The sequence below is a fragment of the Dermochelys coriacea genome, chromosome 3 (genome assembly GCF_009764565.3).
Source record: "Dermochelys coriacea isolate rDerCor1 chromosome 3, rDerCor1.pri.v4, whole genome shotgun sequence".
NCBI classification, from domain to species: Eukaryota; Metazoa; Chordata; order Testudines; family Dermochelyidae; genus Dermochelys; species Dermochelys coriacea.
This window is the reverse complement of record NC_050070.1, coordinates 26376014-26388086: the sequence shown is the minus strand read 5'-3', so window position 1 is coordinate 26388086 and position 12073 is coordinate 26376014. Positions and strand designations below refer to the sequence as shown.

Sequence of the window (12073 nt, the reverse complement as noted above, 5' to 3'; positions counted from 1 at the left end):
CTTCTTTCAATGTGAGTCAATCTTTACTTCTTCTCACCAGCTATCAGAGGATTTTAAGGATGCAGTGCTGATGCAGCTATCTGAAAGGAGGTCAGATTATGTGACACTATGTTAACATACCTGTCCTGGAGTAATTCAACTTCACATTTAAAAAGTTAAATTTATCTAACTTGTACACTTAAGACAATAAAAACAACTAAGAAGTCCCTGGTTATTTTTTCCCCTCCACTCTGTGGCTCCAACAACAGAGGTAAACCACATTGCTTTTCTAATCTTTTTAATTTATTTTTAATCACACCCATAAAGATAAATGTACTGATTATGCTAGACTGACGAAACCCTGAAGAAATAGTAAAACAGTAATTTTAGTACATAGATGGGAGGTAGGGTTGGTGGCCTATGATATACAGGAGGTCAGACCAGGTGATCTGGTGGTCCCTTCTGGCAAAAAACTCTAACTCTATTTACAGAGCTGTCCAACCAAGATGCCTCTGGCTCCGGATGCAGAGGGACCACCTCTGGGGTCTGGATGGTAGCTTGACCTCCATATTCATTCATTCCTTAGCCTATCCACTAAGACAGACTGACATACAGTGTTGCCAATTAGTCACCACCATGTTTTTTGTGATGTGAACTTTTGCCCACTGGGAGCGGACTGCAATGAAACTCCTCTCATCCAGGCCACTGCCCAGCAATTAAATGGAAACAACTTTTAGTCATTTTTTTACCTAGGATAAATTTGAACCAGTGTCTTAGAGGTGAAATGTTCCTAGATACCTGCCAGGAATCCAGTGCCTGTCCCATACCCTTGGCAGCTTTCTAATGTATTATACTTATATTGGGAGATGTGTGTCAGCATCAGGCACAAGGAAGGGGTAACAAAAGTGCAGTAAATGGATCTTTGCTGTTATTCAGAAATCACTGTGACCAATAATCAACTGCAATTTATTACTATCTAAAATCAGTAGGGACACAACTGAAGCTGTTCTTTTCTTAATTGATCTTGAGTGGTCTTATGGTTTAGAGGGGTTTTGGGGGGGGGAGGGATGGTTGGCTAATTTATTTTCAAGCAATAGGCTCTCCCTTTGCATGTTTTACAAGAGTGCAAACGTACGTTATCATTCTCTCTCTATTCTCTTACAATAGTTAGTACCCTATATCAATATGCGTATTTAAACTCCCATTATCTTGATTCACACCGTTATAGCAAAGGGTTACAATTCCAACATGACTAACAAATTCCCAGCAATGCACAGCTAGAACGTTTTTCATGTGGCTTTTGACGACTCAGGAAAGCCAATTAAAATCCTATCCCCTGCAGGATTTCTAGTATATTCTCTTATTCTTCCATTTAGACCTAGAAACTCACTGCCACTACTTCACAGTTCCTGATTTGGGAGTTAAGATTAAGTCTTAAAGAAATGAAGCAGCTTTTTAACATCTAGCTCCACCGTCCCCCATCCCTTGTGATATTGACATGAGACATTCAAGATTTTTCTTTAAAACTGTTGGTAAGATAAATGCCATCATAAAATGAGTGTTTTATTTTACTCTATGATTCCTATCTGTTAGTATTCTTTGACATCCAGCAGATTGAATAGAAAAGACATTTAAAATTCAAGAACTGGAAACGTTTTATTACTTATTATTTCTATAGCACAGCCTGTATAAACAGCATGAGTTTACAAACCGTCTCAGGACTACTCCCTAGCATAAGGACTTGTATGCTCTGACTTCATGACTACTGAGGGTCAATCCACTGAGAAGCATTTACAGAATCCTTAAAGGATGTCATGCATCTCATCTTATCTCAAGGCAAATTGTCATAATGACAGACAGATGTTGTGGTAAGGAAGAAAACTACCAGCACTTAAATATAAAGAAAGCATCTCCATTTCAGGCAGCCTGGGTCATCCAGCAAGCAAGACAATATGAATTACAACTAATAAAGGATAATTCCAGTGCCGAAAGTTAATTTTGGCTAAGTTGGCCAGAATCAATTTCTGATGAGGGAAACTCAGGGACAGACCATCCCAAATTCCCAGAATGTCAGACCTGGATTTCGATCTCAGGTGTTCCTCAATAAAATAGTCACAAGTCCTATGCTCAGACAACTAGACAGCAGTGTCTCTTTCATATACAGCAAGAACAGCTGTGCGCTATTTTGACATATATTCTTTTGGCTGAAACTGGAAAGGGCAACAGCATGAGAAAGTTGAGGAACTTGGTAATCTTCAAAAATAGGTATGACTTCTGGGTAAGAGTTCAAAACATTTTTTAATTAGAAAAGTTCACCCATTCCTAAAAATTAATTACATTTTTCCAAAAACTTTACTGTCAACTTAATGAGAAACTAAATAGATTTTTTTTAAAATTAACGTCTCATCAAGCAACTCCTGTAACATGTGACAGCACAAAACAATGTCTAGACAGGCTTTTACAACATTCAGTAACAATAAACAAACAGCAATTAAAAGCAACTATCTAAGACTGATTTGTATTTTGAATCTTTTTTGTTCCAGTGTGCAATCAAATGCACCAATTTAAGGCTAAATAATTACCTAAAATAGATTATTTGTGTTCTGATTTTTATTGGGAATGAGGACTCTGGTTCCAATTCCCAAGTCTGCCACTAATTTATTAGTAACACCTTGTAAAACCCACCATGACTCCCTTACTTTGGCCACCTGTGAAACGGATATATTGCTTATCTACCTATTTTATTGAGGTGGTGGTGTGAGCCTAATTAGGATTTACTAATTGATTTAAGACCTGATGAAAGACCATAAGAGTGCCCAAAGAAAGTTTGAAGAATACATAACTTGCCTGTAACTCTTGTTCTCTGAAAACATACTCCACAGTGGATTGCTACTCTTGGAGTTGCGTGTTCCCATAACTTTGCCACACCCCAGTATAGGGAATCTTATGCCACCCCTGGCTTAGTGTCTATCCTTCCCCAAATAATTCTCTTTTAATGGTGGAACATAGAGAGCACACGCAATTTACCCTACTGGCAAAATAAAAGCTTTGGTTCATAGATGCTATTTAAAATTTTAATGAACCATAGAAGCAAACCTATTAATTTGAAAAACAAGTACATTTTATTTCAAGCTGAAAATTATTCAAATAATAGGTTTTGATTTTTGTTATATCTTAAAATAATATGAATGTATGGGCTGCTCTTTAGGTTACAATGCATAACTTGAAGGAGACTAATAACATTGTTAATATTGTTATAGCTACAAAGATCTATAGTAACTATTCATCATATTAACGATACACTGCAACCTAATAAAATAATAAAGAGGATAAATGCAAAAGTGCCCTATATGTCTTGCTTTTACAACCTAATTGATATATATATATTTTTATACTGACTGTTAAAGCTCATGAGAGGCTCTATTTACACACTATAGTTAAGGCTGCATCCGTATTTCCATTGAAATCTCTGTTTTGCAAGGGTTTATTAATTTGACCATAAAAATCAACTGACTTTAAACTTGGTGAGAGGTCCTGGCTGAAGAGCAAATTTTAGTTGTTTTTAGTTGTTTTTAAAGCTGTTGTGATTATGTAAAACATCTTCCTCATGTAAAATTTATATGAATTTGTCGAAAGCTCTTTTGCCCTATCATATTTTTAAAAAGACACAGAGCTCAATCCAAGGACAACTTTCATTCAAGTCAATGCTGCAAAATCTAGGCATGTCAGAGTTAGTTAGAATGGCAGATTTAAACCCAAACTTTGAATAATCAGACTGTGGAACTCATTACCACATGATGTTACCAAGGTCAGGAATTTAGCAAGATTAAAAAAAAAAAGGATTGGACGTTGTATGGATAATATCCAGTTACAACAGATAATATTAACAAAAATTCTGAAGGGACATAAAATAACTAAATTAAAGTCTCAAGATTTAAACCTTAAACCATTGTCTTAACTATTAGGGATTAGGATGAGACCTTGGGAGGGAGGCAGATTTTTTTTTACTTCTGCCTATTTTCTTGTACCTTGTTCTGAATCATTTTGTGCTGGTTTCTGACAGGAGATTGGACAAGATGGATCACAGGTTTCATGTACTATGGTAATTTATATGATCCTGTGAATAGCTCATTCTTTGTGAGTCATCCAGATTTTAATTAACAGGTTTCAGAGTACCAGCTGTGTTAGTCTGTATCCGCAAAAAGAAAAGGAGTACTTGTGGCACCTTAGAGACTAACAAATTTGAGCATAAGCTTTCGTGAGTAACTAAATTTGTTAGTCTCTAAGGTGCCACAAGCACGCCTTTTAATTTATAACAGTTTCCAAATTCCAACAACTTTTCTGAGTCTTTAAAGATATAAATAGCATAACAAAACCATCTGAAACAGCACTAAAGTTTAAACTCAAAATGTAATGCACCGGAATACTTCATACTTACAAACACGTACTGTTGTCCTCTGCTGCACAGAACGTAAAGCTTGTTCAAGTCTTTTTTTTTTTTTTTTTTTGCAATTAAGGCTCCTTTCTAATGAGTAGCTCCCCAAGAGACAAAAGTTCTTAGTCCTGATTTTTCTTAAAATCAAGTGATGTGTTTTGGAGCACGTTACCAAGTTCCAATGATGATGAGGAATGAGTGTGGATTAATTAATAATTGAAGTATTAATAGTAGGCATGGATTCACTAGAAAAACACACCTGAGGTCTACTGTAAATAATATTTCCATTATTGCAATAAGACCAAACAAACTGGCATACTATAAACCTCCAGTGGCAGTAAAAGTATATTGCCAAATGCAGAGTGATTTTATATAAAAAATAATCCACTTGAAGTGTTTTGTTGCTATTACAAAGTGGAAATTATTAATGACAACATGGGAACACACAGTTCTGTATATTTATTCAGCCAAGAGACACAAAAAATGTTACCAACAGTTAAAGCACAGTCTTTTGCTCAGTTAGACAGCCTCTTGAAATACACTCATTTCCATGAAATTCCATATCTATCTTGGGAGTGACAATCACTATGATACCTGAGATTTTATCTCTAAAGTCACTGAGAGTTGCCTGGTGTGCTTGGAAAACAATTATTAATGCACAAAGTATCCCACTACTGGCTGAAATATCCACTATGTTCTTTTTTATCTTTATCTAAATTCCTTTGGTTGTACTTCTCCTTCATCTTATCATTTAGGTTAGTGAGTAGACAAAAGAAAAAGCAACATGATTAGCCTGACCACCACGACCTCTTGAGGAAGGAGAAGGGCAACACAATAAGCTCAAAACATAAGACAAAGCATGGACAGTGTATCCAGTTTAACTGAGATACACTTAAAAAAAAATAAGTTCTGTAACTCTGCCTTTAGAAGGAGAGAGAGAGATTTAATTTTATCGACACATCATTTATTGGAATGAGCTAGGGAATGGTTATTACTTATTTATATGTGTGAGAGTGCATCTATGCATATATGCTCTCATAGTCAAATGCATACAATTATTTTAAATACATACAGGTTAGGTTACCCTAACTTATCATTATATGACATTATTGTTAAGCAAACCAGGTCGAACATCATGAATAGGTCGGAGTATGAACAAGAGGCTACTAGGCAGCTCTCCAACACCACTTTCTACAAGCCATTACCCTCTGATCCCACTGAGAGTTACCAAAAGAAACTACAGCATTTGCTCAAGAAACTCCCTGAAAAAGCACAAGAACAAATCCGCACAGACACACCCCTGGAGCCCCGACCTGGGGTATTCTATCTGCTACCCAAGATCCATAAACCTGGAAATCCTGGACGCCCCATCATCTCAGGCATTGGCACCCTGACAGCAGGATTGTCTGACTATGTAGACTCCCTCCTCAGGCCCTTCGTTACCAGCACTCCCAGCTATCTTCGAGACACCACTGACTTCCTGAGGAAACTACAGTCCATTGGTGATCTTCCGAAAAACACCATCCTAGCCACTATGGATGTAGAAGCCCTCTACACCAACATTCCACACAAAGATGGGCTACAAGCCGTCAGGAACAGTATCCCCGATACTGTCACGGCTAACCTGGTGGCTGAACTTTGTGACTTTGTCCTGACCCATAACTATTTCACATTTGGTGACAATGTATACCTTCAAATCAGCGGCACTGCGATGGGTACCCGCATGGCCCCACAGTATGCCAACATTTTTATGGCTGACTTAGAACAACGCTTCCTCAGCTCTCGTCCTCTAATGCCCCTACTCTACTTGCGCTACATTGATGGGCAGGAGTTTGCCTGGGACTGGTAAGTATCCGAGTGTGTGTGTTTGCTTGCTGAGGAAGTATCCGAGCGTGTGTTTGCTGGGAGGGAGCCTGAGTGAGTGTCTGATTGGCTGCTAGCCTGCAGGGGGCGGGCATTAGGGTGTCTGTGTGTTTGCGTCAGGGAAGCCTGGCTGTTTAAAAATAGCCGGAGCCTCGCGAACCAGCTGAGCGGCAGCGCACCAGCGGAGCAGCGGGGACAGCAGAGCAGCTCACAGCAGGAGTTTGCCTGGGACTGGTAAGTATCCGAGTGTGTGTGTTTGCTTGCTGAGGAAGTATCCGAGCGTGTGTTTGCTGGGAGGGAGCCTGAGTGAGTGTCTGATTGGCTGCTAGCCTGCAGGGGGCGGGCATTAGGGTGTCTGTGTGTTTGCGTCAGGGAAGCCTGGCTGTTTAAAAATAGCCGGAGCCTCGCGAACCAGCTGAGCGGCAGCGAACCAGCGGAGCAGCGGGGACAGCAGAGCAGCTCACAGCAGGAGTTTGCCTGGGACTGGTAAGTATCCGAGTGTGTGTGTTTGCTTGCTGAGGAAGTATCCGAGCGTGTGTTTGCTGGGAGGGAGCCTGAGTGAGTGTCTGATTGGCTGCTAGCCTGCAGGGGGCGGGCATTAGGGTGTCTGTGTGTTTGCGTCAGGGAAGCCTGGCTGTTTAAAAATAGCCGGAGCCTCGCGAACCAGCTGAGCGGCAGCGAACCAGCGGAGCAGCGGGGACAGCAGAGCAGCTCACAGCAGGAGTTTGCCTGGGACTGGTAAGTATCCGAGTGTGTGTGTTTGCTTGCTGAGGAAGTATCCGAGCGTGTGTTTGCTGGGAGGGAGCCTGAGTGAGTGTCTGATTGGCTGCTAGCCTGCAGGGGGCGGGCATTAGGGTGTCTGTGTGTTTGCGTCAGGGAAGCCTGGCTGTTTAAAAATAGCCGGAGCCTCGCGAACCAGCTGAGCGGCAGCGAACCAGCGGAGCAGCGGGGACAGCAGAGCAGCTCACAGCAGGAGTTTGCCTGGGAGTTCGCCTGGAGTGAGCCCAGTGAGGCTTACATCTTGCCAACGTCTCTGAGGAAGCTCCGTAGTAGGTAGGTGATATGGAAGGGGGGAATTCAGCTGTTGTGACCTGCACTGGATGTGCCATGTTTGTCTTTCTTCCACAGGACAGAAGCAACTTTGTCTGTACAAAGTGCAAGCTGGTCTCCATATTGGAAGAGAAGATTGAAGGTCTGGAGCAACAGGTAACGACCCTGCGTTGTATACGAGAGACTGAGGATTTTCTGGACCAAACTCAGGATAGCCTTCTAGGGGCACAAAGCTCTAAAGATGTAGAGCAGGTTGCACAGAGGAGCCAAGAGGCCAGTGAAGAAGCTTGGCAACATGTGACCTCCAGAAGAGGTAAGCGGAATGTCCGGGTTCCAGTAACACAGACACAGGTAACTAACCGCTTTCATGTTCTCTCCACAGGTACCAATGCGGAGAGTGGACCAGATGATATGTCTGGGGGGAGAAAGCAGAAGGAGACTCCGCTGGTTGGGAGGCATGAGATGCGATGTCCTGAGGTTGGAGGTTCCACGACCACCACTCCCAAGAGGAGAAGGCGGGTGGTGGTGGTCGGGGACTCTCTCCTCCGGGGGACTGAGTCATCTATCTGCCGCCCTGACCGGGAAAACCGAGAAGTCTGCTGCTTGCCAGGGGCTAAGATTCGTGATGTGACGGAGAGACTGCCGAGACTCATCAAGCCCTCGGATCGCTACCCCTTCCTGCTTCTCCACGTGGGCACCAATGATACTGCCAAGAATGACCTTGAGCGGATCACTGCGGACTACGTGGCTCTGGGAAGAAGGATAAAGGAGTTGGAGGCGCAAGTGGTGTTCTCGTCCATCCTCCCCGTGGAAGGAAAAGGCCTGGGTAGGGACCGTCGAATCGTGGAGGTCAACGAATGGCTACGCAGGTGGTGTCGGAGAGAAGGCTTTGGATTCTTTGACCATGGGATGGTGTTCCATGAAGGAGGAGTGCTGGGCAGAGACGGGCTCCATCTTACGAAGAGAGGGAAGAACATCTTTGCCAGCAGGCTGGCTAACCTAGTGAGGAGGGCTTTAAACTAGGTTCACCGGGGGAAGGAGACCAAAGCCCTGAGGTAAGTGGGAAAGCGGGATACCGGGAGGAAGCACAGGCAGGAAGGTCTGTGAGGGGAGGGCTCCTGCCTCATACTGGGAATGAGGGGCGATCAACAGGTTATCTCAAGTGCTTATATACAAATGCACAAAGCCTTGGAAACAAGCAGGGAGAACTGGAGGTCCTGGTGATGTCAAGGAATTATGACGTGATTGGAATAACAGAGACTTGGTGGGATAACTCACATGACTGGAGTACAGTCATGGATGGTTATAAACTGTTCAGGAAGGACAGGCAGGGCAGAAAAGGTGGGGGAGTAGCACTGTATGTAAGGGAGCAGTATGACTGCTCAGAGCTCCGGTACGAAACTGTGGAAAAACCTGAGTGTCTCTGGATTAAGTTTAGAAGTGTGTGCAACAAGAGTGATGTCATGGTGGGAGTCTGCTATAGACCACCGGACCAGGGGGATGAGGTGGATGAGGCTTTCTTCCGGCAACTCACGGAAGCTACTAGATCGCATGCCCTGATTCTCATGGGTGACTTTAATTTTCCTGATATCTGCTGGGAGAGCAATACAGCGGTGCATAGACAATCCAGGAAGTTTTTGGAAAGCGTAGGGGACAATTTCCTGGTGCAAGTGCTAGGGGAGCCAACTAGGGGGAGCGCTTTTCTTGACCTGCTGCTCACAAACCGGGTAGAATTAGTGGGGGAAGCAAAAGTGGATGGGAATCTGGGAGGCAGTGACCATGAGTTGGTTGAGTTCAGGATCCTGACGCAGGGAAGAAAGGTAAGCAGCAGGATACGGACCCTGGACTTCAGGAAAGCAGACTTTGACTCCCTCAGGGAACAGATGGCCAGGATCCCCTGGGGGACTAACATGAAAGGGAAGGGAGTCCAGGAGAGCTGGCTGTATTTCAAGGAATCCCTGTTGAGGTTACAGGGACAAACCATCCCGATGACTCGAAAGAATAGTAAATATGGCAGGCGACCAGCTTGGCTTAATGGTGAAATCCTAGCGGATCTTAAACATAAAAAAGAAGCTTACAAGAAGTGGAAGCTTGGACATATGACCAGGGAAGAGTATAAAAATATTGCTCGGGCATGTAGGAAAGATATCAGGAGGGCCAAATCGCACCTGGAGCTGCAGCTAGCAAGAGATGTCAAGAGTAACAAGAAGGGTTTCTTCAGGTATGTTGGCAACAAGAAGAAAGCCAAGGAAAGTGTGGGCCCCTTACTGAATGAGGGAGGCAAGCTAGTGACAGAGGATGTGGAAAAAGCTAATGTACTCAATGCTTTTTTTGCCTCTGTTTTCACTAACAAGGTCAGCTCCCAGACTGCTGTGCTGGGCAACACAAAATGGGGAAGAGATGGCCAGCCCTCTGTAGAGATAGAGGTGGTTAGGGACTATTTAGAAAAGCTGGACGTGCACAAGTCCATGGGGCCGGACGAATTGCATCCGAGAGTGCTGAAGGAATTGGCGGCTGTGATTGCAGAGCCCTTGGCCATTATCTTTGAAAACTCGTGGCGAACGGGGGAAGTCCCGGATGACTGGAAAAAGGCTAATGTAGTGCCCATCTTTAAAAAAGGGAAGAAGGAGGATCCTGGGAACTACAGGCCGGTCAGCCTAACCTCAGTCCCTGGAAAAATCATGGAGCAGGTCCTCAAAGAATCAATCCTGAAGCACTTAGAGGAGAGGAAAGTGATCAGGAACAGTCAGCATGGATTCACCAAGGGAAGGTCATGCCTGACAAATCTAATCGCCTTTTATGATGAGATTACTGGTTCTGTGGATGAAGGGAAAGCAGTGGATGTATTGTTTCTTGACTTTAGCAAAGCTTTTGACACGGTCTCCCACAGCATTCTTGTCAGCAAGTTAAGGAAGTATGGGCTGGATGAATGCACTATAAGGTGGGTAGAAAGCTGGCTAGATTGTCGGGCTCAACGGGTAGTGATCAATGGCTCCATGTCTAGTTGGCAGCCGGTGTCAAGTGGAGTGCCCCAGGGGTCGGTCCTGGGGCCCGTTTTGTTCAATATCTTCATAAATGATCTGGAGGATGGTGTGGATTGCACTCTCAGCAAATTTGCGGATGATACTAAACTGGGAGGAGTGGTAGATACGCTGGAGGGGAGGGATAGGATACAGAAGGACCTAGACAAATTGGAAGATTGGGCCAAAAGAAATCTAATGAGGTTCAATAAGGATAAATGCAGGGTCCTGCACTTAGGATGGAAGAATCCAATGCACCGCTACAGACTAGGGACCGAATGGCTCGGCAGCAGTTCTGCGGAAAAGGACCTAGGGGTGACAGTGGACGAGAAGCTGGATATGAGTCAGCAGTGTGCCCTTGTTGCCAAGAAGGCCAATGGCATTTTGGGTTGTATAAGTAGGGGCATAGCGAGCAGATCGAGGGACGTGATCGTTCCCCTCTATTCGACACTGGTGAGGCCTCATCTGGAGTACTGTGTCCAGTTTTGGGCCCCACACTACAGGAAGGATGTGGATAAATTGGAAAGAGTACAACGAAGGGCAACGAAAATGATTAGGGGTCTAGAGCACATGACTTATGAGGAGAGGCTGAGGGAGCTGGGATTGTTTAGTCTGCAGAAGAGAAGAATGAGGGGGGATTTGATAGCTGCTTTCAACTACCTGAAAGGGGGTTTCAAAGAGGATGGCTCTAGACTGTTCTCAATGGTAGCAGATGACAGAACGAGGAGTAATGGTCTCAAGTTGCAATGGGGGAGGTTTAGATTGGATATTAGGAAAAACTTTTTCACTAAGAGGGTGGTGAAACACTGGAATGCGTTACCTAGGGAGGTGGTAGAATCTCCTTCCTTAGAGGTTTTTAAGGTCAGGCTTGACAAAGCTCTAGCTGGGATGATTTAACTGGGACTTGGTCCTGCTTTGAGCAGGGGGTTGGACTAGATGACCTTCTGGGGTCCCTTCCAACCCTGATATTCTATGATTCTATGATTCTATGACATCTTCATCATCTGGACCCATGGAAAAGAAGCTCTTGAGGAATTCCACCATGATTTCAACAATTTCCATCCCACCATCAACCTCAGCCTGGACCAGTCCACACAAGAGATCCACTTCCTGGACACTACGGTGCTAATAAGCGATGGTCACATAAACACCACCCTATATCGGAAACCTACTGACCGCTATTCCTACCTACATGCCTCTAGCTTTCATCCAGATCATACCACTCGATCCATTGTCTACAGCCAAGCGCTACGATATAACCGCATTTGCTCCAACCCCTCAGACAGAGACAAACACCTACAAGATCTCTATCATGCATTCCTACAACGACAATACCCACCTGCTGAAGAGAAGAAACAGATTGACAGAGCCAGAAGAGTACCCAGAAGTCACCTACTACAGGACAGGCCCAACAAAGAAAACAACAGAATGCCACTAGCCATCACCTTCAGCCCCCAACTAAAACCTCTCCAACGCATCATCAAGGATCTACAACCTATCCTGAAGGACGAGCCATCACTCTCACAGATCTTGGGAGACAGGCCAGTCCTTGCTTACAGACAGCCCCCCAATCTGAAGCAAATACTCACCAGCAACCACACACCACACAACAGAACCACTAACCCAGGAACCTATCCTTGCAACAAAGCCCGTTGCCAACTCTGTCCACATATCTATTCAGGGGATACCATCATAGGGCCTAATCACATCAGCCACACTATCAGAG

The 12073-nt window shown here is 44.1% G+C and overlaps 1 protein-coding gene across 4 annotated transcripts in view; it reads right to left on the bottom strand.

Annotated features, from left to right (window-relative positions):
- NBAS (NBAS subunit of NRZ tethering complex) overlaps positions 1-12073 on the bottom strand; it is a 394692-nt gene that overhangs the window by 223586 nt on the left and 159033 nt on the right. For 2 of the 4 annotated variants that reach the window (XM_043510232.1, XM_043510234.1), the window contains one exon: positions 38-80. The exons of the other annotated variants lie outside the window; for them this stretch is intronic. In XM_043510232.1, coding sequence (XP_043366167.1) covers positions 38-80 — 43 coding nt within the window. The remainder of the gene's footprint in view (positions 1-37; positions 81-12073) is intronic. 4 annotated transcript variants of the gene reach the window in all.